Source organism: Thunnus maccoyii, chromosome 14 (assembly GCF_910596095.1).
Source record: "Thunnus maccoyii chromosome 14, fThuMac1.1, whole genome shotgun sequence".
NCBI classification, from domain to species: Eukaryota; Metazoa; Chordata; class Actinopteri; order Scombriformes; family Scombridae; genus Thunnus; species Thunnus maccoyii.
In genome coordinates, this window is record NC_056546.1 from 12448245 (window position 1) to 12475810 (window position 27566).

General features: G+C 42.0%; 1 protein-coding gene across 3 annotated transcripts; it reads right to left on the minus strand.

The window, feature by feature from the left end:
- Nucleotides 1-358: 358 nt before the first annotated feature.
- dachc (dachshund c) lies at nucleotides 359-27243 on the minus strand. 3 transcript variants are annotated; one of them, XM_042434253.1, is made up of 11 exons: nucleotides 25691-27243; nucleotides 17806-17915; nucleotides 14144-14254; nucleotides 10491-10669; nucleotides 8451-8571; nucleotides 8177-8317; nucleotides 4471-4667; nucleotides 3776-3926; nucleotides 2670-2798; nucleotides 2318-2389; nucleotides 359-938 (listed from the first exon to the last, which is right to left on the minus strand). In XM_042434253.1, the coding sequence occupies exons 1-11, from the start codon at nucleotides 26272-26274 to the stop codon at nucleotides 901-903; spliced, it is 1833 nt and encodes a 610-aa protein (XP_042290187.1). In that variant the 5' UTR covers nucleotides 26275-27243; the 3' UTR covers nucleotides 359-900. The 3 variants fall into 3 exon arrangements, with proteins under 3 accessions (XP_042290187.1, XP_042290185.1, XP_042290186.1); XM_042434251.1 differs by having other exon boundaries at nucleotides 2318-2428; nucleotides 25691-27242; XM_042434252.1 differs by having other exon boundaries at nucleotides 2318-2428; nucleotides 3776-3923; nucleotides 25691-27240.
- Nucleotides 27244-27566: the final 323 nt, after the last annotated feature.

A 27566-nucleotide genomic window follows, 5' to 3' on the forward strand; every position in this document is an offset into this window, starting at 1 on the left:
CTCACCACCTTCCCTGTCTGTCTGTCAATACTTACGTGTATGTTTTTGGAGATGGAGCAAGAATCAATGTCACATCCCTTCCCTCCCCACACCCTCACATATGTAAAAGACACACATGCATGCATCCCACCCTCTTCCACCACACAGACACATTAAAATGTTGAGGTTTTTTTTCACAGGTTGGTTTGTCTCAGAAAACAATCAATTAAGCTATATATATAAAAATCTACATTTCAGATGAGTTCAATGTATTTCAAAGAAAATCAATGAAACTAAACATTCACCTAGAAAAGACAATTAGACCAACAATGCATTTAGAGACTGCTTGTGTGAAATAAAGAAAGAAGCAATGACACAGTTTAATAAAAAGGATTTGTATTGTTTGTATTGTCAAACTGCACTACTGCATAACATACACAATACAAGTCATTTACTGACTGTACAACATGCCATTATGTTTTTTTGATAATAATAATAATAACAAAAAAAAAAATGATGACTATATATATGTACACAACTCTGTTACAAGTTATATTCATCACTTGTGTCCAGATAAACAGCACTGACAAAACAACTATGGTCATCTTCAGCTAGGATCTAAAAACCTTTTGATTGAAAGAAACACGGTCAAAAAACACATCATCGGAATAAAATACTGTTCCCACTACGGCCGAGATTCTGTGATTAATGCAATAAATTAAACAAGAGAAGGATGAAAAAAGTTCAAATGTCACCCTTGAAATGCAGGGATGCCCCCTTGAGGAGGTGGGGATGTGTATCTCGGATGCCACTGCACGACTGAGCGTGCCTGTCTATTGTATATCTCATAAATGAGGGCTCTTCATCACTCTGTTCTTCCATCCATCCACCCATTCATCCATCCGTCCTTCCAGCTCGTCTTCAGTACATCCCAGCGGTCTGAAGGAACACTCTGCCCTCTGAATTCCGCAAAGAAACACAGATTAATAATTATAATTTAAACATTTCTCAATTTACATAAATTGTAATCAAATTAGGCAGTTCACTTCTTGAGGGTAGACCACCATGACGGCAACCGTAACAGGAAAAAGGTTTTACGCTGTTAATTCATTAATACAAATACTGTACAAGAGCCTATACAGCTTTGACCTAAGATCATTAATAAAAGATCATTAATACGTAAGGCTGGGTTGAAAGTGTTTTTCGGCCCCTGATCCCTGTTTTTGGCGATAAAACTTCCTGGCACAAAGGAACCACATCCTGCCCCGCTGTCTGACAGACAATTCCCCTTTAAATGATTTATTACTGGGTGTTAATTATGCAAATTATGTCCAAACAAACTCGTCACGAGGACAATTAAGACAGCCTTTAATTAGTGGCCAGTTCTCTTCTTGCTTCACTGGCATTCAATTAAAAATTGCCTTTGAACAAGCTAGCTGTCTGCTACAGCGGCCCTGGCACGGCGCGGAGCAGAGGTGGGCTGGAACCATGCACTCTTTTGATGAGGCCGGGCTAGAGATCACTGCTATTTCTTTTTCTGTCTGTTTAAGATGTTACATGTGGGATTTTCTCATTAATCTATCCCTGTGAAGACAATAATGTTGGCAAAATAAATATATTAAACGCCCGTCTCCATTAAAGCAGTAGCCTCAGTGAACTGCCTCTCGCTTCATTTAATGTTGTTCAATTTCTCAGGAGCGGTCTCCCTGTGAAATCTTTGAAAGCCCTTCCAGTAGACTGGTCAGTTGAGCATCAAAAGCAGCAGAGTAGGTGAAATAATGAAATATGATGTCCTAGCTCAGTTGATAGAAGCGAAATAAATCCCCACCAGCAGATATATCACTGTTTATTTCACGATTCTATAGTAGGAGTAAACTTTAAAGAAAACAAAGACAAGAACTGAAGTATTTTGTTACATCGCACTAAGCATGAAAGTCAATTTACCATCGATTATGAATAAGTTATTCACACAACCTTGGTGCAGTACCTTTTCAAATGTTGATAGACATAACTTTACTTTTAAAGAAATAAATTCATATCTTTTCACACTGTCAGTATCAGTAATTGTGTGGAGAACAGCTTAAAAAACTTAAAAACCTTTTGAGTGTAATGTTTTTACTTAATGTGAGTTTTGATATTTTCTATTCTTAGGTTAAATAAAAGAATAATGTAGAATATCAAAACTCTCCAATAAGGTTGCTTGTCTTAAAGTTGACTTGTGACAGCAGCTTTTGTGCATCTTTTCTGACAAATAAATGTAAGCCAACATCATTTTTATTCATCAGAATACGTCTTTGTTTTCAGAACTTCATAGTGAGGAAGTGGTATTTGTTTATACCTTGTACTGTTGCCTTGGTGTCCAGCCTGTTGTCATCATGGTTGCTCCCATCCAAGTCCTGGGTCACGGACTCTGTGTGAGGAGGGGCTGCTGATGATTGATGGCCTGTAGCTTGGTCATTAATTAATAAAGACACTTAATTATAGGCTAATGAACAGGCAAGGCTATGTTGCACTGAAGGCTTGGTGACATTTAGTATGAAAATAAGACTAAACTCAAACTTATGAGACGAAGCAGAAATACAGAATTCATGACATCTTTAAAAAAAAAGCTTATGTATGTGTGTGTGTGTGTTTATCTGTCTGCTGGCGTACCTGTGTGTGTGTGTGTGTTTATCTGTCTGCTGGCGTACCTGTGTGTGTGTTGGCAGTGTGCAGCAGGCTGTGCTCTGCCTGATCACGGAGTTTGACCTCCTCCTCCAAGGCCTCCTGTAGTCTCCTCTTACTCCTCTTTTCCTTCTTCAGGCGCTTCTGGATCAGAACTATACAGAGAAGAAGAAGAAGGAGGGACAGATGATAAAGTATGTAAGCAAAGTAAACATGATTCAGATTATCCTAATATTTTTATGCTCGACTTCATTTGTATCTGTTGTTGTAAGAACATGTTTAATATATTTGCATGTATTCTCTGTGCTTCCTGACCTCAACTGTTGTCCAATTCCTACATCTTTGCATCAAGAGCTTTAAGGGTCTATGAAGGTATTGTAAGCTTGGAGTGTTTGTTGTTTGGTTGTGGTTTAAATGAAATATTGATTTATAGTTAGTAAGTAAGGCCAATAAACTCCCTGCTGATTATGTCTAAACCAAAGACTTTACTTACTGCTACTGAAAGTATAATATACCGTGTGAATGTGAATGAAATCACAACTGATGTGTTCAGAAAGGAAGTGTGACAAGTTTATGACAAAACTGAAGCATCACATTTGGGTTCAGTTGTGAAGTCGTTTTGGGTCAATTTCCGTCACAACCTGCAAACTTCTGCATCTGCTGTGACCTCATTAAACCGACTGTCCTTGACTGGCCTTTGCTCTCAGAGCGCCGCATGTGCCAAACTTGATTTACTTTGTAGTTTACTGCCAACTTCAGTCTAATTCACCTCTGCAGAAGCTCTTGAGGGGTAAAATACAGTAGGTGTCCTCACTTCCTTATCTGATTTTCAAGTTCCTGTCGCTTGGAAGTTGATTAGACCAACCTTGTTTAGCTGCACGGGAAAAACTGTCGTGCAAATATGCAAAAATAGAACATCATGCTCATGTTTATAAGTCACAACTGGAAATTTTACACTTCGGTAGTAGCTCTTTTAGGGAGCAATCAACACTCCAGTCAACACTTGTCAGCTCAAAATAAAAATCTAAAGATAACACTGATAGTTGAGGGTTTACTCCACTGTCTCTGCAGAGTCTACCTGAGCAATTTAAATCCATTAAGCTGTGAGATATGTGATGCTGCTGTCGCGTACCTCTGTTTTTCTGTTCCATGCTAAGCTGCCTCTCCAATGTCTCTCTGAGCTCCCTCTCCCGGACCAGCTCCATCTTCAGCTCTGTCCTCTCCAGCTGGTCCTGCTTCTCCTGCGCCCGGGCGTTCTCTATGGCAACCCTCAGCAGACCCTGCTTGGAGACACACAGGCACACATCAACAGGTTACACACCGAACAGAAGCCAGGAGAGATGTCTGTCTTCTTCAGACATTTCTTAATGTATACTGTAAAAATATTTTTAAATGAGCTGCAGTTAATTTAAAAAAAAGAGCAGCATGTAAAACTCATCCTCAGGCAGTGTTTTAGTCTACTGTTGTATTCAGGTGTATAAATTCTGGATTTACTCAGGCAGGGGGGAAAAAAACAAATAAATCTGATTTTTAACCTCATGAAAGTCAAAGCTGATCTTTTAACTGCCATCACATCAGAATCAGAGGAGGTTAAAAACATGTTTTTTTCCCCCCCAGTGAAAACTCAATCCTTTCATTGTGACTCCTCTATAACAAAGACATGTAAAATCCGAGAGGCAAGTCAGCACACGCCTATCCCAATTACTTCATATCCTAAATGTCTGCCTTGTCTGCTATTTACCATTTCAGGAAATCCCAAAGAGGAGCTCATCTCGCTTCCTATTCATCTCAGAGTGTAATAATAATAAAACCCCGGCAGAGCCTCACCTGGATGTTCGTGAGCAGGGTCTCTATGGAGGACAAGCCTTCCGGGAAGATGAAGGGAGTGTGGTGGAGACCTGCTGGGAGCTTCTGCCCCGCAGGGTAAGATACCCTCTCACAGGCCTCCCTGCCTGATGGGGGTTTCTGGTAGACTTGTCTATCACCGCTCTCCCTAGATGTCTGGGTGGCCAAGGAGCTGTTATCTAGAAGGAAGAGAGACATTTTGATGTCTAGTCGGTAAGGTCAATATTCTTCTGGCTGAATCAGTTTAACATCTTTTTCTTATTGTCAACAAATCCCATGAAAGCACCAAAGCAACAATGAACTGATCCTTGTCTGTGTTGCCAAAACCTGATATCCTGATATACTTATTCGTCTGTTCCATAGCGCTCCATTGTTGTCCAAAACACTATTAAAAACACATCAATGAGCCACACCGTTGCACTTGGTGACATACTCCTTGATTCTGATGAACACAGGCACTGCAGCTGCAACTGAAAATATTCCCAATCAAATGCACTATTTCTACAGTTTTATTTTATTCAGGTATCTATTTGTGACCTGTTTTTAAAGATTTTTGTCTGAAACAAATGATTTTGGGTCTGAGCAAACAGACAGGATAGACATCAGAAAGTATTGAGAGACAAACTAAAACATTGTTTTGGTCTTTTCATGGTACACATTTCTAAAAATCATCTAAAAAGTATTTGTTTTCTTTGTCTTTTCTTGCTATTACATATTTATATTTCATGGCTTGTACATTTTGCATCTTTCTTTACTCTTTAGATTACAGCGCATTCATCTGGCGGATGCTTTTGTCCAAAACAGCTGACAAGAAGTGCATTGAACCTCAGCAGCAACAAGAGATAGATGTCATCAAAAATTGAAAATGTTTTATTCCATCCCTCGGAAACAAAACATATACATCTCTTTCATTTTCTCTTTTTCATCACTGCCTTCTGTAAAGCACTTTGAACGTTCTGTGTTTTGTAAATTAAGTCAACTAACTGTCCTGTGCCACTGACTAACGTGAGCAGTTTCCGCTATCGCCAACAACATACACATATTTCCCTGTTTAATACATTGTTTCAAAGCATTCAGGTGTTATGTTTGAGCCAAACAGTTAATGCGTCGGCCAGTGAAATATGTATGTAATCAAGGTTGAATGCAATTTTCTATAATTTGTACCTTACTAATACATTTACTTGATTTCTTGTAAACATATCAAGCCCAGCAGTAAATAGGTGTTTACACTAATTACTGTGTGCGTGTATACATACACAGAGGTCCTGGTTAGGGGTTTTGAAAATGTGGTTACCCTTTATTAGATGGCACTCTGCCTATTGATAATGCATCACAGCTTGACATCTCCCATAAAAACAGCTAAGAAGCTGCATTATGGATGACCATCTGTTTGTAAACCTGAGAACTGCGTGTTCCCAAATCGTGACAGTGAGGGAGATGAAGATTAGCCGTTTTTCTGCATATTTTTTTTCCACACATCAGGCAGTTGCTCACTATGCGTTTACTATCATCCGAGCCACTGAGGACGGAGACGTCCTGGGAGTCCGGCGGTTATTGGAGCAGAGACGAGTGTGAACGTGCGATGTGATATCTGGCACTTTTCTCCGTCTGTGACAAATGACAGTGTTTTCTTCACTTAGCTGACCACAGCATCTTCTGCTCCAAATCCACCCACCTCCCCTACTCTGCCTCGGCCTCACGTCTTGGCAACTGTCACATTCAAGGTGTTTCACAGATGAGAAGCAATACCCCCCCCCTCCTCTCTTTCTCCCTCTTTCTTGCTAAAAGCATTGCTCTGTAGAGAAAGGTAATTAGCAGGTGCTGGCGAGCTCAGCGGAGGGCATCCAACTACACTCCTGTGGCTCACATACAGACACACACACACACATATACACACACACACAAACACACATTCGTACCCGCTGAAGTGCGCAGTCAGCAGCGTGGGCTCCCCAGGCTCCTTGGATGTGACTGATCCTTTATTGAGTTACTGTTTTACGCCTACTTTACCTCACACTCACACACACGTTTGGCATAAATACACACACACACACGTACACACGGCTGCCAGCTCGTTTGATCATTTACCCATCTCCCTAACCAAGGTCACTGTCTGTTTTTCTCTTTTCTCCCAACTTCATCTCCCTTTTTCCCCTCTCTTATTCCTCTCCCACCCGTCCCCAGGGCTAATGAACATCACCACGTGAAGACTGCCAGTCAGCGGAAGAGAACTGGAGGGAGGGAGGGAGAAAAAGACAGAGACAGAGAGAGAATAAAATTCTGCTGATGTTTGGTTAATGGGAGTGAGGTGTCAGGGATGGCCTCTGATCTCTGCTGCATGGATACGTTGTTCAAAGACCACTGAAACAGCACACACAGCCAAAACCGTCTCACACACATGCCTTCACACACACACACACACACACACACACACACACACACACAAACACACACAATGGATTGACAGAATGACAGCGCTGAAGTGCTCTTTGAAACTCCATGATAAACCTATCCTGTGATGTTCTAGGTCAAATACAAAAGCATGCAATCCAGCAAATGTACATGCGTTTCATTTGCATGCAGGAAAATCAATTGAAAATCAATTGCATAAATGCGATGTGTGATGCGTGGCATTCATGTTGCTGGTGCCATCACTGCTTTGTCAATATGTTCACAGATACCTGACAGCATCTGAAACCTTACCTGGGAGGCCTTTGTGATTTTTAGATTCGATTACTGAATAATGTGATTCAGTATTAGAATACATTTACACAGGCGCGTGCACACACATACAAACTCTCCGTTTCTCTCCCTCTCTCTCCCTCTCTCGCTGTAGATTTCTGCTGACTGTTTGTCCTTGAGCAGTCCTCATTAAGCTAATGCAAACCTCCCTGACAGAGAGAACCAAACAACTGACGTTGCAGCACCGTGGCAACGCGGGCCCTAACGACAGGGAGGCGGTCGTTATGCAGATGAGGTCCAGCTGAGAGCGCGGGAGGCCGCCTGGCTCGTTAGGCCGCGGCCCGGCAAATGGCTCGCTAATGTAACACCGCTTCCTGGTCTAATGGAGCCCTGTTTTGCAGAATTATTTGTCTTTGCTCTCCGTGGGAAGCCAGGGAGGCCACCGACAGCGAGGAAGAGAGGAGGAGGAAAGGAGGTAGAGAGAAGGGGTGAGTGAATCCTTATCGACCTGTTACTGAGATATTTCTCTCTTGTCAACCTATTAGACGCCCTTTCTCTTTTAAAATAAATACTAGAGACGAAACCATCACACGGTTGCCACAAGTTTAGAAATCCAGAGTATTCTGTGACGACATAGATGGATGGATTGTTCAAAGCATTAAAACCTGAGGCTTTGCTCAGCTCATTGAAACTGAATGCTTGTTGTACTGTATTGACAGGCTTTGTCCCATGGCAACTGCTCTGTCCAAGAAATAATCATTACTCATTAACAATCATTAAATGATTAATCACCTTAGCAAGAAATTCTTTGAAAACAGCAAAAACTTGACCTTTGAAGTGAAGCTGACACTGTTGTTCAGTAAATGAAAGTAATGCAACTCAGTTAGAAGACAGATACATCTAAATACAAGATTAAATTTACATTTAAATTTGGGATTAAATAAAAGTTCTGCTGAACCAGAACCAAAGCTGATTTAACCTATATGAATATACCGGTATATCTCACCTCTGTCAGTGTGGCCCCTCTTGTGTTCCTTGCTGTATTCTACTGAAGTCCTGTCTGTCTCTCTGGCCCCCGCCACCATACCGGGAGAATGTCCTAACACGCTGTGACTGTGACTCGATGACAGGCCGTCATGGAGCGCGTCTGGAAAGATGATATGAAAAGTCAAAAAGATCATACAATCTTAACAGGTTTTCCTTGTGATGTTCAAAAGCATGCGTCATTTTCTACTTTCGAATTAGCTCATCGCGTGCAGATCACACAGGTAAGTACGTACGTGTGGTTTCCGCAGTGCGTTCTGTGTGAGACGGTGAACTCGACACGCTGCTGCTGTGATTGGATGACATCTGAGCTTCCTCCAATGACGGGGAAGGGGAGGGGCTGTCACGCACTCGTTCCTACAGAACAACAAATATTATCATAGGATCAAATGAATGAAATGATGGCTTAAGTTCAGCACATAATAATAAAGACAACACGAAACTTCGGACACAATACTGTCCTACAAAAGGAGAGAGCAGTAATTACTGAAACCGAAATTGATGAAAAATGGGTTTAAACTTTTTTAGGCTTGCCAGCAAACTGTGTGACAGGTTGTAAGGTTGTAATGCTTCCATTTTTATGCCTTTTTAAAGCTGATAATCCTACTAAAATCACTGGCATAGACCATGCATGATACCTAAAAATGTAGATACACACTCTGTCTTTGGATAATCTTCAAGAAATGCAAAGGGAAAATGCAGTGTCTACAATTATGTGTTTTGTTTTAGCATTTGTGTCCATTTGAACACTGATTTGAGAAAATACTACTTTAAAATGATACTTTATGTTGATTATTTTTTATTAACAATTCATATTTATATTATTCATAGGGATTAAGTATATGTCTGTTTTATTTTGTCTTTCTGTCAATCCCATATTAGAATTTATAATGAAATTTAAGTATGTGATTTAAAGGTAACTTAAACACACCAAATTGCATGAAGAGTTAAAAGCTGAGGCTGCAGTTACTGCTACACTGCTAAGCTAAGCCAGTTACCTTTTAGCAGTTCAGTTGCTTTTTTTCTTCATCATGACTGCATTTAGCTAAGCTTACATAGTTATGTTGATTACTAAATTACCAACATGTCAGTTCATCCTCTCAGATATTTTTCAATTACAACAAGACCTAAGGGGGAAAAAAATAGCTTTAGCTATCAAAAGCTAGTTTTGATATTAGCTGATTAGCTGTCCACCACTCAGTTTACACTACAGTGAGCGGTACATTAAGATTTTGGACATATGGATCATCATCATTTTGTGTAACAACTGACAGGTGCAGAGTCGGGATTCAGACACTATGGCTGAGGGTAAAAATGAGTGACTTCAGACACAGCCATCTTCCTTTAGCTGTCTAAGTACAGTAAGTGTGATGGCATGTTCTAACACCCAGACATTTTCACAGAAATGTTAACAGCATTTATGTGGTAAAACCTCAAACTCATTTTTAACCAAATATTTAGTTACTACCCTTTGGCTTTATAGAATCATCCACAGGAAAAGTTAATCTTTAGAGAAAGGCTTGGAAATATGGCATTCTTTGGTTTTACCAGAACAATTTGGGCTCATTCCAATAAGCCTGGAAACTTTTTCCAAATCCTTGGGACCCAGTCGTTAGGAAAAACAATGGTCTGCATCCTTAAAATTATGACCGGACTTATGACTTCCTGCTTCTGACGAGAACATGATGAGATATCACACTTTGTGAGGACTGATGCCTTCAACATGACATTTCTGGTAAAATATAATAATTCCAAAGCCCTATGAATTAGTCTTAAGAGTGACAGGATTGTTTTTAAGTAAAGTGACCACTTGGCCAAGACGGTCCAAGTTTCTGTCTGTATGCAGGATACTCAAAAACTTATAAATAGATACGGGATTGGCCTTAAGCCATGGAACAACTGATTACATTCTGGTAGTGATCCAGATGTGTGATATCCACCAGCAGACAATTACCAGTTTTTAGCCATAACTATGGATGTAAAAGAGATCAACTGTACTCTAAAATCTGTGTGTAAAGGATCACAAGATCCATTTATTTTAAAATTTAAGTGATAAGAAAGATGTCTTTGAATGTTGGAAAACTATTTAATATATTGGCCGTAATTTTTTTAATGATGGTGTGTATGATTTATGATTTTACGATTAAATTTTTTAAATTTTATTTTGAAACACCACACTTTTGTGTAACTAAAACAGAGTTCCCAAGTGTCTCATGGATTCAGACAATTGTTGGCAGGTGGTCAGACCCACCAGGCTGATGGGCCTCTGAGTTCACCTTAATGACGGAGGTGGGAGCCCTGGCAGAGGGGTTGCCGTGGAGCTGCGCCACGTTGGCCATGCTGGCCAGCGTGCTCAGTCGGTTCATCTGGCCCATCGCCATGGAAACGGAGGCCGGTGCCAGGCTGGCAGGGATCAGAGGATGTGACATCATCATGAAGGGCAACTGGTCCAGCACTGTGGGGGGGTGGGGGGGGGGGGGTAGAATAAAATAGAATAGAATAGAGCGTCACTGAAGGAGAGAGAGCACAGTAGAGTGAGAGACTGTTGCTTCTTATATGGCAAAGGTCAGACCAGCAGCTCTGTTTAAAGGCCATCAAAGCTGCACAATACATGCACCCAACATGAAACAGGTCTCGACTCTCTCTTCTTTCATTTTTCAGGTGTATTTATCTCTCACAGCTTACAGGCCTTCCTCTGCTGTAGTGTGCACTGAACTGAAAGCCCTGCGTGTCTCTGGATCTCTGATGACAGGATTGAAACTGTACACCAATATCATTCCTCTGTGATGTCAATATTACCTGGATGACTGCTCTGCTTCTAAAGCACGACTCGAAAATATGTGCGTGTGCGTGTGTGTGTGTGTGCGTGTCAAAGGTTTAGGGAGCATGAAAAAGATGAGCACAGGAGGAATGCGATAGTAATAAGTGAGGAGAGAGAGTCGAAGAAAAGGGAAGGAAGTAGAAGAGAGGTTGTCAAACTCTCGTCCTGCTCGTTACAACACAAATATATAAAGACAGTGAAGGCCTAAAGATGTTGTTGTGACGCTTTCAATGCTTTTTGTGTGTGAGTGTCACCTGCAAAAACACATGTGAGCCTTTCTGGAGTTATTAAAAACTGGCTGACTTTTCCTTCAGTGCCCCTGAGTTCTTGACGATAATCCAACACGTTTTCAGCAGTTGAAACCAAACTCTTATTATCTTGGCCAATCTGTTGTTCGCACTCCTCTCTTTAAGACAAGCATCCACTATCTTTAAAGAAAATCCTTCCTCTCAACAGCACCCCAGTGGGCTGTTGCGGTCCCTCTATTCATGAAACAAACAATTGTGTTGGATGGGGGGGGGGGGGGGGGGGGGGGGGGGGGTGTGGGGGGAGAAAATGACATAAATATTTATCATTTAATAAAAGGAAAAACAAAAACAAAAGAAACACAGGGAGGAAGTGGAACAAAAGAAGCTGATGGCAGTCCTGGTGCTGGGCCAGCAATGCACGCTGGGTAATTATAAACACAAAGGAAAAAATCTTGGACTCTATTCCACACAATTGTCACAAATAATAGAACGAGTGGATGGAAACAAAAAAAAAAAAGGCTATCCAAAGAGGAGAGATGAAATAGAACAAATAAAGAAGAGAAAGAGAGAAAAAAGGAAAGGAAAAAGAGAAAGAAAGAAAAGGCAAACTAAGAAATAAAGGGTGAGGCGTTGACTTCATGAGTCGGGCTCGCCGGACATATGCGCAGAGCTTTGTGCATTTGGCAGATTAGTCTCTCTCTTGCCCAGAGCAGAAACCAATCCAAACAAAAGATCTGTCTGAATGGAGCTAAACAACCAGATGCTCCGACAATTAACTAGCAGCCAACTCCAAATATTAAACCTCGGTTAGAAACCAGCGCTCCACTTTTGTCACACCCCCCCTCCCCCCCACCCTCCCCCCTATAATTTCATTTTCACTCTCATTCTCTCCTTCTGAACTCTGTCCACCACCACCACCAACAACCACCAACCCCCCCCCCTTCACTTTCTCTGCCCTCCCATCACTCGCTCTTATGTTTCATTAAAAAACATCAAAAGTCAAAGTGCTTCTCTTATGTCTATCCAAACAAACCATTACTGTAAACAAACAGTTAGTGTAAATTTCCCAGAAGATCTTGTTAAATGCAGAAATGGCCGCTCCCGCTTTTCCCCGGCCCATAAGGTGTCACACTCAGCATTTGTGAGTGTGTGCGTGTGTGTGTAATCCGAGATTGCCTTTGTAGTGGTTAAAGCTCCGGTAGGGGCCTATCCTTCCCATAAGGCCGTGGGTGGCGGTATGGAAAAAACAAATCGTGCTTATGTGTGTATGTATGCCTGCCTGTGTGCTCTTTGTGTGTGTGTGTGTGTGTTTCCACTTGACTCTATAGTGATTAAGCTTTACAGGTTTATAATGGCTGGTGGTAACCATGCCACCTAACTGCACACAGATGCTGGCCGTCTTAACTGAGTGTATACAATGGTAAACAAAGCTTAAGACTGGGAGTGTTTACAGACAGGAAAAAAAAAAAACACAAAAAAGGAACAGTAGAGGGCTTAAAGATACACTTGTAATTTCAAAAAAAAGCACAAGGACAATCTCTTCTTCATCATATCTGTCCCGCAGCCTTGCAGTGCACTCCACATGTTAGTGTGTATATGTGTATGTGTGTGTGTGTGTGTGTCCCAGGTTCATAGCGTATTCCACACAGACCTCCATAAGCCCTGTCATCTGTCTAAACACACTGATGTCGCTTTAACCTGTCGATAACTGTGGGGGCGGTGCATCCGACTTGTTTGTGCGTGTGTGTGTGTGTGTGTGTGTGTGTGTGTGAGTGCGCTCGCATGAAAGCGTGCGCGTGTCCCGCTCCGCCATCGATTGTCCAGCGTTTGTCGTTTGCATTCAGGATAGTGAATTAGAGAGAAGACTATTGATTTGGCTTCAGCCTCTCATCTTATTCATCTCTCTATCAACCCCGCTTGCGCTCGCTGTCATCCTACTTTTGCTCCACTTTTGCCGGCTCGCTCTCCTTCTACTGCAAAGCCTGAGATCGACGCAAACGGAGGGGACGGTTTTGTGTTAGGTGTGAGTAAAAATGACACCTGCACGAGTAATGAGCGACTAGTAGAAATCAGCTCCATGATGAGGTGATTCTATGCTTTTCAAGGGTAAAATAAAGCTTTAAATTCTCCATCTGTGTCATCTGATTTTTTTTTACTGTAAATGAGGTCACACTGTTTAAAGCAAAGACTTTCTTTCTTCCTGATTTCCTTTTACCATATATGAACATATGTTATTCATGTTGAGCATGAGTAATTTATGTTGAGCATGAGTAACAGAGCTGTTTTGGGTCTATGTTCTCTTGAAGTGATGACTAATAAGTACTAATGATTTGCGGGGAACATTTTGAGGCTACAGAGCGGATGACCAACTGTGTTTTTCCAGAAACATTTCCTGAATCTCATTGGATCCCACAAGTATGCAAACAAATCCAAGCTGAAGCAAATATTCACACACAGGCATTTATCATGACCTGAAATGTGAAAAAAAAAAAAAAATGGTGATAAAGAACACAAATCTGCTCCTTATGTTTTGATGGTTTGGATTACCTGACCCAGATGTCTATTTCATCTGAAAGCCTGACTAATCCCTGCTGCAGTTTGTTTTTCATTCACTGTCTCTCGAAAGGAAACGCACAGGCAACAGAGGTGATGTCACATCCTGGTTTTAATCAGCTTGGTTCAGCAGCCGCACACGCAAACACAGCTGCTCAAGTCGTATTGACTTGGCATCGCAGATGTGTACGGACAACAACCGTGCGACGTGTTATACGACCGTAATTAAACATTTCGCACGCATGCATATGTTTGTGTGTGTGTATGTGTGTGGACAGACAGACAGACAGACGAGAATGAGACTCACCCAACCCGGGATTGTGATCACCGTTCTCTCCGTTTGGCCCGCCATGTTGTTGGTTGCTGTGGTAACCGGCCATCGCCTCAAGCTTGATCTTCTTGGCTAGGGCAGACAGATCTGAGAGGACAGATAGAAAGAAAGACAGAAAAGGAAGGAGAGAAAGAAAGAAGAAAAAAAAAAAAAAAGAATCAATAAGAGCCAGATCAATGGCCCCGGTGGAGGATTAGAGCAGTGGGCAGGCAGGAGGTTGTCATGGGAAGACAGAGGCCAACCATTCATTCTGACTGCACCGCTGCACTGGCCATTTAGTTTTCCAGGGAATCAGCAGTGATAGGAACAAGCCAAGACATTCATCTCTCCCACACGGGGACATCACATCCCACAGCACAGCACACAGGACGACACTCTCCACCTCTTGCCAGAAAGTACTTCTTTATCAGTATAAATTAGAAGCATTAGAAAAAACTTTTTAATAGAGGTTGCGCTCTTCTGGATAATACCGAATTGCAGAGTGACAAAATGTGGCAGGAGGGCTGAGCTGCATTTTAATTTGTGTCTTGAACCTCAGAAGGTAGTTTGACCCACAGAGCAACCTTTAAAACTCTTATCTTATGCCACAGAAAATTAAATATCTCTTGCACTAATACAGACAAACACGGTGAATTATTAAAGTTGGACAAACCACGCAACTGTGCAAACACCGCTGAGGAAATACAAACAAACCATAAGTCTTAATTTCCTGATCGTGGATACATCTAAACATTTGCAACAAATTGAACTGCTGAGTGTTTTTCTTTTTTTTTCTCCCCCCCCCGGTACACAATGGGCGTCTGAGGTGAATAGTCTGCTCTGTCCGAGACGTCGACAACCACAACAAATTGTTCCTTTTCTTCTCATCTTCTCTCCTTCTCTTCCCTTCTCTCCTCCCATCCCCTCTCCTTACTTTACCTTTTCAAATGTCAGCATCACAGCGGGACATAAGCCACCGCGTCGTGTGTGTGTGTGTGTGTGTGTATGTGTGAGTGCAAGAGGGCGAGAAAAAAGACTAAGGAGGATCACATCAAAGATTTTTCCTGCCTTTTACGCTCAAATGTCCTCCCTCTCTCTGTCTCTTTCTCCCCTCTCATGTGGCCAGTTCTAATCAGTAGCGCTGACATTGCCGCCGTGCCCTCTCCTTTGGTGGAAAAAGACTCTTTTCCCACTGAGAAAGATGCTCTTGAACGCTCGTGCATACACAACACTCACAAATACACACACACACACACACACACTCGAGCACCTTTGAACAGTGAGAGGAAGCGGAGGCTAATAGAAAATGGCTTCTTTTGAGGCGGGGAATGAAAAGATCAGGTTGCAGCGAAGAGCACAAAGCCAAGGGCAACTTTGAGAGCGGTGAGGTGCCAACAATTACTTTTCTCCCTTTCTCTGTTGTACACACACACACACACACACACACACACACACACATACACACACACAAAACACACACATGATAGTCTGCTCACACACAACTGTTTGTGACAAGAACAAGCAGTGCTATGGCCTTTAGCAGGCGTTTGACTAAGACTGCTCTTCAAAATATAAAACCAAAATATGAAACAGACAGATTCTGACATTGCAGATAACAGATTTCCACCTGTGCTACAAAATATTTGAATTATCCTGAAATGTAATTTCATATGAAATTAATGAATGGGTTAGAGTGACATTTACAGAATAATAATGGGGAATCACTTCACATCACTTTATTAATTCAACAACAGGTTTCAAAGGTCTAAGAGAATATAAATCTTACACAACTCAACAGGAGAGTATGTGTTCAAGAAAAAAAAAGACCAAGCTTGCAACTTATGAGTTCTTTTCTCAGGTGTCAGCAGTGCGTATGCTAATTTTATTAATCAACTCTCAGGTTGCCTCCCAGAACCCCGCCTCCTCAAACTATTGATGATGGGTACAATGTGTCATCATCGGGAAAAGTAGTGAAAACCGCCCCCATCGTGTATCCATTCTGCATAAGCAACCTGCTCTTTCTTTATACTGACGGCTGCCAGGTCGTCACTTTCACAAAATTTGAACTTTGCCAACAGCTCCTCTGAGAGCTGAAGCAACAATTTGTCACTAATTCACTCTTTAAAGCAGCTCGTATGAGCCAAAAAGAGGAATTTCCGCTGCGACTTCTGTACAGCACGAAAGAATTACGAGCCTTGATGTTATGAAAAACGTGTGAAAATTGACGATTTCGAGAGTCAGAGAGGCTTTATTCTCCTTTTAATGAATCTTTGATACAAGTTAAACAGGCAGCTGAATTGGACGTATTTGGACAACTTTAAAAATTAATTGATATCTGTTCACTTTTTTCATATTTAAGATTTAACTATGATTTCTAGTTGAAAAACAATTCTATCATATTTTATCTTTCTGGTTTGTTTGAAAATAGCACTGTGTGTTACACTGGGCTACATTGATATGAAAGTGATTTTGCAACAAGCAGCAATAGCACTTCTTTTTTTTGACATTTTTTTAATGTACAGTTGACAGTGGAGTGACAGGAAATAGGGGGGGGAGAGATGGGTAAGACATGCAACAGAGCTCCCTGGCTGGAATCGACCAGGTTATACGCAGTGACCATTCGGCTCCAGCAGTAATTGTTTTACTGGCAGCAGCATTAATAACATTAACGTCTAATTGCTGACAGTTACTGACAAAAAGTTTTAGAAAACCAGCAGAAACTTAATTCATTTACTGAGGTTGTCTTAAAAGTTTCAAAGTCTTCAAAGTCTCTCAAATAGCATAACTACTTTTAATTATAAATCATTTAAAATAATTTCCAGTCAAAAGGTTTTATTAAATGGAGAAGGGCATCTTTATTTCTTGTTTTTATTTTTGATATTTTCTCACAAATCAGAGTTTTTTTATTCTTTTATTTATTTTGACTAATTAATTGTGAGTTTTTTATTTTTATTTATACTTATATTTACACATTGTACATAACTACTTCACTTAACTGCAATTTTATTGTCTTTATGTTCCTTAACTGCTATGTGGTCTGACCACAGGCTCTGATGTGTCAATGACCATCACTGATGAGGTTTGACTACACTAGTGTTGCTGCTTTCTTTGTCCCCTCATAGCACTGTGAAGGAAAACACTTTTTTACCAAGCTGCTGTAACTTCAGGGCAGCAGATAAACTTCTGAAAAGTGAGAGTCACTGATGTGACTGTAGCCTGAAAATGTTTTAGATCCTGATCGTGACTTTTTGGTAATCATCAAAAAAATTACGAAATGCAAGAAGCAGAATATCAGAAACAAGTATCCCTTATCTACACTAAAAAAGGAAATCTTAAAAATGGTGAAATAGATAAAACAATACAAGATAACACTGTGACTGGGATTTAAAAATATCATTTACTGTAATTGTGTTTATCAAATTATTTTTCCACACTTTCTTCTCTAAAAAGTGCAAACTTTTAAACTTGAATATGATGGATTCAATTTGAGGCAAAACTACTCGGTTTGACAAGCGCGGTGGACATCATAATTACATGGTGTCAGCAAAACATTTTCTCAGCAGTGCTAGTTTAGTATGTCTGTGTTCCTGTTGTTTCTCAAGTACACATGTGTACTCGGAAAATGTACTGTATGTGCTCGGAGAGTCCTGGGTGGTCACCTGCAGAAGGCATGATCCCAGCGTGCATCAGACCGCTGTGAGACAGCATGTGGTGAGTCCCGCCCTCTGTCACACTCTGCAGCCTCTTGGGCGGTCGGCCAGGCCTCGAACTGTGGGCAGAGAACACAAGCCAACGTTAGTTATTAGGCGGTTTAATACTTTACTCTCTCAGTCTGTGAGTTTTCATGCTGAGACTGAGATGGGTGGCCTGGTTAGAGAGACTGCCCTTCAGTCTGTAAACCTCTGATCCTGCTGAAGTGTCAACAAGCAAAACACTGTAACCTGACCGCTTCCAGGAAGGCTGCTGTACAGCAAATCTGACCTCCCTGTGGATACGAGCAAGCAAAAAAGGAGTTTCCCTATGGCATCAATAAAGCACCTCATTACTGTTCAGCTTACTCATTCATTTGTTTGCTTATTAAATGTGTTTGCTCGCCTTCCCTCCCTTTCCATCCTTTTCTCAGTTGGTCATTCATTCCCTCTTTCCCGCCACGCCACAAATTTCCTCAATAGAAGCTGTGACTACAAGCAGATTCACATGCTTTGATTGAGCCGGGCATGCTCAATCAATCCTGGAGGAAGTACGTGAAAAGCTGTCAGACATCACTTTGGCTCTAACTAAACGGTGTGAATGTCCTGACAGGGGGAATGACACGGGCCACATCAGGCTTAATGACAACCAGCGCAGCTCATCTCCTTTCATACCAGCCTGACATCAGCTAACATGAGTCTGCGGGCATGCGTGCATACGAGTCCGTGTGCATGAGTGATATTAAAAGACGGAGTGAGAGGAAGAGGGGAAAAGAGAGGGGGAAGAGGAGACGAAGGAAGAGGCGCGACAGGGAGTGTAAGAAACAGACAGAACAATAAAGAAGATGAAGAGTTAGACGGGAGGGAGAGATGAGGAGATGTAAAGTGAGAGGAAAAGATGAGAGGGAGAGTCTTAGAAAGTGAGAAAAGGTGGGAAAGAGTAAAAAAAAAGAAAAAAAAGAGGGAGAGATAGACTAGCAGCAGCAGCAGCAGCAGCTTCCTAGCGTGGGGTGTCTTTGAGCAGATTTTAATTAGAATCTAATCCAGCCGTCATTAAGGCCCCATAAACGAAGCTGTCAGTCAGGAGATTAATGGCGCCTCATTTGCATATTGCATATAATTCATCAATTACCCAGCAGAAAGGACCAATCCCCTGTTGACACACCCACTGACTGAGAGGGGGGGGTGAAGATGGAGTGAGAGTGAGACAAAAAGACAGAGAGAAAGATTGTGTAGTCACTAACTGTGTGAGAAAAACAGGTACCATGCGTGTGTGGGTGTATGAGCGCACACCGGTGTGGGAGCAGTTGTGTGTGGCATGTGTGTGTGAGTGTGTGTGTGTGTGTGTGTATGAAGTGTTCAAAGGTTAATTTGATGAGCCGATGAGCTCCACAGTTCCTGCCCTCGGTTTTAATGAGTTGTTATTATTGTCTCTTATTATGGGCCCAGACCGACTGGGATGTGACAGCTGACATCAGATATCACACACACACGCGCACACACACACACACACACACACACACACACACACACACACACAGGCATGCAGACAGTGAGAGAGAGACACACACTCAGGTAGATATACATTCACACTCTCGACATGACAGAGAGACAGACAGCAGGAATGTGCAAGAGGGATCAATGTGTGAAAATGTGTGTGTGTGTGTGTGTGTGTGTGTTGTTCTTATAGGGGGTTGGGGTACATTCACATCACACAAAATATTTTTTGCAGTGCATATCTAGCAGCATACTGTGCTCAACAAAAGCAGGAAATGTATTTTTAGGTCTCCAGTTTGAAGGTAAAGCAACACAGTTCCAATGCAACTGATGTTGAAACACCTCAAATGAAAACACACACACGCGCACACACACACACACAAAATCAAATGCAGAAGCAAACACCAGTAAGGGGAAATAAAATACACAGAGACCAAAGACTGTGGTTGGTTTTTACTGCAGCCGCTTCCCTTTCCCTTACTACTGTTTATTTGCACACACTAATTAATGGCCTCTGTGTGTGTGTGTGTGTGCGTGCGCGCGCGTGTGCATGTGCATGTGTGTGCACACCTTTGTATATGTTGCATTTTAGGGGGCATAAAGAACTAGAACCTAATTTTGTGTTTAGTCTGCAAGTGCGTTGATACATCAAAGTGACCTGTAGTGTGTTGTGCATGCAGGAGTGTTTTGTGTGTGAGTGTGTGTGTGTGTGTGTGTGTGTGTGTGTGTGAGTGAGGTTGGAGAGCACCGGTTCCCTGAGGTAGGATTAATGAAAAAGCCTTTCATGGAAAAGTCATCAAGCTGAGGGGATGGAATGAGAGAGAGGAGGGGGAAGAGAGAAAACAGTGCATTGTATGTGTGTATGTGTGTGTGTGTGTGTGTGATTGAGAATGTGTGTATAAGGTGTGTGTGTGTGTGTGTGTGTGTGTGTGTGTGTAGAGGAGGGGGTGTATGGCTTATGACCTCTTTGTCTCAAACTTTAATTAAAATCTCACCCAGACGTCCTCCCTCATGCCAACGCTCTGGCCACACACACACACACACACAAACACACACTTTTTTTTTTTTTTTAAAGAGAGGTGCTCTGTACATTGAGTTCTGCCCTCTAAGCTTAACGTGTGTTTGTGTGTGTGTTACCTGAAACATGAAACGGCAAACATGGCAGCTGGAGCTTAGCACAGGTGGAACAGAAACAAAACATAACAAAGATGACAGATCTCTCTCTCTCTGTCTCTCTCTCTCTCTTTCGCTCACACACACACACACACATACACACACACACTCAGAGGAAAGAGAAAAGTAATGAAAGAAGAGGAAGTGTTACAGTCAAAACAGTGGAACAGCTACTGGCTTGGAGGGACTGAGGTGCTGATAGGTAGCAGCTGTACAGTATGTGTGTGTGTGTTTATGTGAGGGGGGGAAGAAAAAAAAAAAAAAAAGAGAACTAGCTCAAACAAGATTTTGTTTGGAATATATTAGCAGCGGTTTACAGCTCCCATGCTCCCATCCTTTCAATCTGTGTTTATCACACGGGTTTGTATTCGCTGTCACGGTCTGGTTTGATAAATCATATCGTCCTCGCTGTATACGCAGGAAGACTTATGCTCCTGGTTAGAGAAGACAGGCAAAGATTGATGTTGTGATCTTCCTCTCAAATCGGGGGCTGAAAAAAAAAAAAAAAAAAAAAAAGCTTCATGCACCATTGTTATTAGGAAAGCCTGTGTGATGATGTCATGAAAGAAACAGGCGGGACAACACACACACACACACACACACATATACGCATACACACGCACAGGACGTTTGATCATGGTAAGAATCTGATCTCCTAAACTGATACCGCCTTGCATTCCTCTCCCACATTCCAGGGTCAAGACGATGTCAAGACTGTGTGTGTGTGTGTGTAAAAAAGTGTGTGTTAGTGCGTACTCCATTAAGACCTGTCATAGTTGAAGACACGGAGGCCCTCTCTATCTCATCGTCCTCGTCTCTATAAAACATCAAAAGAGCACGGAGGTTAAAGTTGAGCTAACCACCCCACCCTAACACACACACACACACACACACACACACACACACAGCCCTCCTCCCCTTCATCCTAATGCTGCTCACATTGACAGTGAGTTATGGCATGGCAATGGGGCTCGGCTTTGAGGAGTCCACCTTCCCACACACACACACATACACACACACACACACACTCACTCACACTCACAAACACCGGGCTCGCCGCTGCCAACTTGCACGGCCGAGGTTTACCACTGAGAAACACAAAGAGCGGGCTTTTGTTGCGCTCCGCAGGCCTCTTCGTCTTGTTTATCGTTCGTCTGATTTCTCTAACAGTTTCTTTGGTCTGATGTTTATTCTACACCTGCTTCATATTTGACTCCGCTTTGGTAAATGTCCCCGGTCGTAAGAGCTTCAAAGAAACACGTGTGGACTCGGTTTAACGCGTAGAAAGTTAATTTTGTTTGTTCATCAACCGTCTCCTTTAGAGGGTCAGTTCACCTTGAATTAAAGGAAAACATATTTTCTCATTTACCTCCAGCCGTATCTCGTCATGCAGAATGTTTTTCAGATTTTTGCCGGCACCTTTGTACGATGGTGGTAAACGGAATGTAGTTTGTGATGCTCACAACACTTTCAGGAACATCTCTTCTCAGAAACTGTGTCCCTGTTACTCTAGATCAGCAACACAACATGCTGTCAACTATATATATATATTTTTTAATCAGGACTACAGTATTTCTTCAGTAGAAAGAAGAACCTGTTATCTGTCTGTTTGTAAGCTGTTATCCAGAATGGCTTATTGCAACATTTTTTTGTCATTTTTTCATTGCTGTAAGAACCACAAACAAAATTCAAATCACCTCTGTTGTATTGTGGTGGAGGCAGAAAACTGAGAGATGGATATCTCAAACTAAACTGCATGGTAGATATCAGGTGGCAAATGAGTAGGCCTGGGTATCTTTTAAAAACTTACCATACCAGTACCAATACCAGTACCCTTAAAGTGATACCAATACCAATTGATACTTCATTCAATACCTTTTTTTTCTCCCCTACTTCATTCAATATCCATCATGTGAATGGAAGCAGTTGTGTAAAATGCCATCACTCCTTCTCATGCAAGTGGTTTTTACATGAATTTATTTTGAAATTGAAATTGTACAAAACTGTACAATGAAGTATTATCACTACAGACTGTGTGGGCTGTAGCTGCTGCGGTAGTGGGCCAATCACACGTCTCACACGCATTAAATCGCTTGTGGTGATTGGCTGCGAGCAAAAGCATACAAATAGTCTTGTTTTTTCGAGATCTGGGTACAAAAAGGATCAAATACAGGTATCGTTTGACTGGAGAAGTTTCAATACTACTTGGAACTGGGTTATTTCCGTTGATACCTTAAAAAGGTATCAAGTACCGATACCCAGCCCTACAAATGAAAGAATAGTTGTTTTCTGTAATTTGGACAAACTGGTCCTTTAAAATAGCTGCGATTATGAAACACGTATCTTGTGCTACTTTTCAGGTCTTTGTGTGTAGAAGGTGTTCGCACACACAAACGCAGAAAGCATGTGTTGCTATTAACACACGCTTTTGTTAAAAAGTAACAAGAGATCTTGTACCTTGCCACATTACACTACTTTTATATAACGTGAGGTCGGGGTGCCTTTATTTTACACAATATAAATAGTACACATATATAAACATATGCGCACACACACACACACACATACACAGTTTGACCTGAGCTTCGAGCTATTTGATGTGTGTCCCTAACAGAGAATGAAACTGTTCCTTTGTGAGGGAGAAAGAAAGGGACGGAGGATCAGGTTGCCTCCTACACGCCATGTTCTCTCTGTGGAACTAATGTCATTTAGCAGCAAAGCCAGCAAACACACAGGCGTGACCATGTGAGTTTGTGTGTGTGTGTGTGTGTATGTGTTTGTGTTTGTGTTTGTGTGTGTGTGTTTGTCTGTGTGAGGAGATGACAGAAAGAGGAAGAGTGTGTGTGCCACCTATGCATGAATTATAACTAGGCTTTGACAGAGGGTGAAGTCTGCCCTTCTTCATGGTTTGATGAGTCAGTGGTCAGGGTGTGTGTGTGTGTGTGTGTGTGTGTGTGTGTTTGTGCACAGCAGGCGTAAAAGAGCGAGACAAAGAGGAAAAGGAAAAAACAATGATAAACAGAGGACACTTCTATAACCTGTGCTTCCAAACATTTCATTGGACTCTTGCATTTTTAAGATGAAGAGACCAGTGAATGCAGGCAAAAGTTAACCTCTGAGACAAGGCTGTTATTTCTCCTCCAGCCTGTCTGACCGTACTGAACTGGAAAATAATAAGTGATGGCTGTCTTAATCAGTAACGAAAACCTCACTGAGGCCTGACGCTGTCAGAGAGACCTAACATCATATTCCTGGAGATGTCCTCGGAACTTTTTCGGTTTAGTCGTCCGGCCTTCCTGCTTCAACCAAAACAATCTGGAGCTCCACTTTTTTTTTTTTTTTTTTTACCTGCTACTGTACGTCACTCCATCCGCACGAGGGACTGCATGAGGCTGACGCTAATGGCTACCACAGCTCATTTGAAGCCCTCAGACAAAGAATCTGGGAAGTTGTTTGAAGATTTCAGACGAGTGATGTTTTCAGATCTCATTAACTAAAGGCTGTTGTGTGTATAATTAGAGATGGTGGAGGCTGTGTATTTTCAGGGGTTGTATAACAACATTCCCATTAACACCTGACATAGAAGAAATCCCCAAAGCAGCCGTAAGATGCATCTGGATTTTGTCTTGGTTGGAGGGTCTCAAACGCTTAAGCGCAGGTGTTAATCCACTCACATGGAGCTCGGAGCTGATTCTCACAATGGTTTGTTTCTTTTTCGGAGTGATTCTGGTTTTACTCAACAAGTCAAAGCTTGTATCCAAACCCTTACACCTGCTATACAAATCAGCTCAAAGATTAAAATAGAGTCATATTAAAGCACCAGGATGATTTGACCTACACCCAAGAAAAAAGTAGTTTATACATTTGAAAATCTTTTTTTTTTCTGTGCGTCTATCTGTACAAATCTTGACGTATCCCCAATCTGCATTTATTGGCAGGTGTAAATTGGATCATTCATGCTCCAAGGAGCAGGGATTAACTATCAAACAATATAAATTCCCCAAACCAAGGCTAATCCACACTCCTCTGGATTCAAACCCATGCTGTTATGAGCATGTGGTCTGCACAACAGCAGACTGAGGCACCAGGAAACCACAAATCCCAGCCAATTTAGCCCCCTTTATCCAAACATCTCTGTGGCGTATTGGATTGATGACCCATGTAGTTGGTCACCATCGGAGTTCTGCAAAACAGCTAATTTACATAATCGCATCATAAATACCGAGAATTCATTTAATCATCTCCTCTGTTCTGATGCTCTGGGCTAAAGAGTGTTGATATGATAAGACAGTGAGTTATTAAGGAAGGAGAGAGAGAGCGAGAGAGCAAAGGGATCAGTGAGTGAGTGAGTGAGCTTGTCCTGATTTAAGCTGCCGCTTGGGGCCAAATGAAAATTAATTAATTTCTGTGAAGAATCAATTTCTCAGAATGACAGTGTCAGATTCAGTGTGTGTGAGTGTGTACGTGTGTGTGTGTGTGTGTGTGTCAGACACAGAGAGAGAAAGAGTGTAGTGTGTGTGTGTGTGAGTGCATGTCAGAGAGAGCGAGAGATCATTGCTTGTGATAACATGACAAACTTTTAAGAGTGTTTTTTTATTAGGATTACTCAAATTCATTATCATCAACACCATCATAACGTTTATCATGCGTTAAAATGATAATTAGTAACAGACCTAGCAGCAGCAGCAGCAGCAGCAATGTGGTACATAAAAAGGGTTAACTGGACCTCCAGTTATATCATATGGCATACAGCCCCCCAAATCTAACTCTATTTTAAGAAAAACTATAATTGCAATGTTCCTTTTTTCCCATATAGCTTACATGTTTGGCTTATAGAAGACTCTAAGAGGAATTTCATGCAGATATAAAAGCAAAAAGTCCTGAAATATCATAATTATACCACAATATATAACATAACAGCATAAGCTTTATGTAAACGGATCAGTAAATAAGTGACACGCAATTTGGGATTTTATTTTGACTTTTGTGATGCATATACTGGATATATTTTTTTGTCTTGGCCTGCAGACTGATATCAAATAGAAAAGTATGAAGGTGGATGCTCCCCACCTGTTTAATCTCTGCTTTATGACCCCACCTGCTGCACCCCCTCAAAAGTAAGGTGGATAACCCCCCCGGGGTCACCCTCCCCTGCCTCCCCTGCCTCCCCTCACATCCAGCTCACCTTGCGTTGGTACAGTCGTTGTAGAGCGTCTCGAAGTCCTGCCTGGAGATGAGTTTGCACCGGTTCACCCCGGGCTGGATGGCCCCCAGCCCCCGCAGCACCCGGACCTGCTCCACGTTGCACACCACCGGGGCAATGTCCAGCCGCTTCAGCTTCGTGTAGACGGTGTGGAGCCCGCCGACCAGGTGCTTGAGGAAGACGTCGAAAGCCTGAGGCAGGCAGATGAGTTCCGTGTCTTTCACCGTGAATGAGGCCAGCTTGGCACCTTTCACCTCCACCAGTTTGCACTCGTTGTTCTGCGGCGTGCTCTCCACGGGCGACGGGGTGGCGTACACGGGCTTAGCGCCGCTGGACACCGCAGCTCCTCCGGTCTTCAACGGAGTCCCGTTCGATAGTAAAAGGTCCGCCCTGAACTGGTGGAGCAGCGCCGGGTGCGCCACCGGTGGAGCCGGGGAAGACGCGGCTGAGGTGGCCGCAGGTGGCGGAGAGTTGGTGGCCGGAGAGACGGAACTCGGCGCCGGGTGGTGCCCGAGAGGAGCGGCGGGGAGCAGAGCCGCAGTAGCCGGAGTTGCCATAGTGGTCATGTCCGAGAATAAGAAAATAAAAAAAGTAAACTTCAAAAAAGTCAACTATTTAAGAAAGTAACTTTGCCGAACAAATGCAGCCGCTTTGCGAGAGGGGAAACTGCGCATTGAGCGTGACGAGAAGGAGAGGGGGATAAAAAGAAGAGAGGAGAGAGAAGAGGAGACAGGGACCGTGTGAGGAAAAACAGATCACATAGTTGAATCAGAATGAGTGGAGGCTTGTCTCAGAGCTGGAGATGCTACTGTCACATTATCATAAAGAGGAGGAGTCTGCCTGGGCATATTCTTAGAGAGTGAGAGACACACACACACACAGAGGAGAGAGAGCAAAGATTAGCCTACATAAACTATGGATAAGCCTATTTATGAACGCCTAACGAAAATACACTTTAATATTAATGCTTCTGATGGGACTTAATGTGTCTGTGGCATTCAATCTGTCTTCTTTAAGACATTTTTTTTAAACCCTCGTGGTATCACTGTAATCTTCCCTTAACATATTTTGGGACTAATAGTTGCATAATTGCATTATCCTTGAAAAAACAACAACAAATGACCTGATTACTGTAGTAATGTTTCTTGTGAGCAAATATTATCCATGTCTAAATACTAGTTATATCATCATCAGAGAGACTTTGTTAAATCTTATTCTAGCCAATAGAGTCAGAATAAAATACAAAAATAGACTTTAGACAAGGGAAAACTCTCTGGACATTTTGGTGTTTTTATGACTAAAAAATATTAAATCAGATTAGTTTATACAAAAGTGTCAAATTCAAACTAGAGTTTAAATTGGACATGAATTGTTATATCTGTTACTATAATTGTTATATAGGCCTATAACTAAAAAAAAAATGTAAATCAGGTGCCTTCTTAAAAGATGTTTTACCTTTTTTTCAGGTAATTTATGTTGCTCTCCATTCCAGCTGGTTGCCAGTGTTTTGTCATTATCTTCTGTTGTTTATACTCCATACACCACGGTCTTGAATCAATAAAAATCTGAATCAAATGCCTCAAGAAATATTCTAACCAGAGAGATGTGAATGTACAAACGCTCATAAGGGGGCCAATAACCTTGTCTTGACAAATTGACCCCCTTACCTGTTTCTGTACTGCTTCCTCATCCAGTCTACACACAGTCACACTCACACAGTCACACACACACTCCCATCATTTACATATGGAGCTTGCAGTCCTTTCAAAGTGGCTTTCACGGAACATTGTGCTGATAATGATCTTGGTCGTGAGGGAGAGAGAGACACACAGATCTCCAGAGACCATCTCACCATAAG

What these genes read in the sequence shown, in the direction of transcription:
- dachc (XM_042434251.1), bottom strand. Translation starts at nt 26,274, where the DNA reads ATGACCACTATGGCAACTCCGGCTACTGCGGCTCTGCTCCCCGCCGCT. An exon ending in TGGGATCATGCCTTCTGCAG is followed by an intron (nt 14,255 to 17,805) that starts GTGACCACCCAG and finishes CTGTCCTCTCAG; the next exon opens with ATCTGTCTGCCCTAGCCAAG. An exon ending in GAGGGGCCACACTGACAGAG is followed by an intron (nt 4,668 to 8,176) that starts GTGAGATATACC and finishes TCTTCCTTCTAG; the next exon opens with ATAACAGCTCCTTGGCCACC.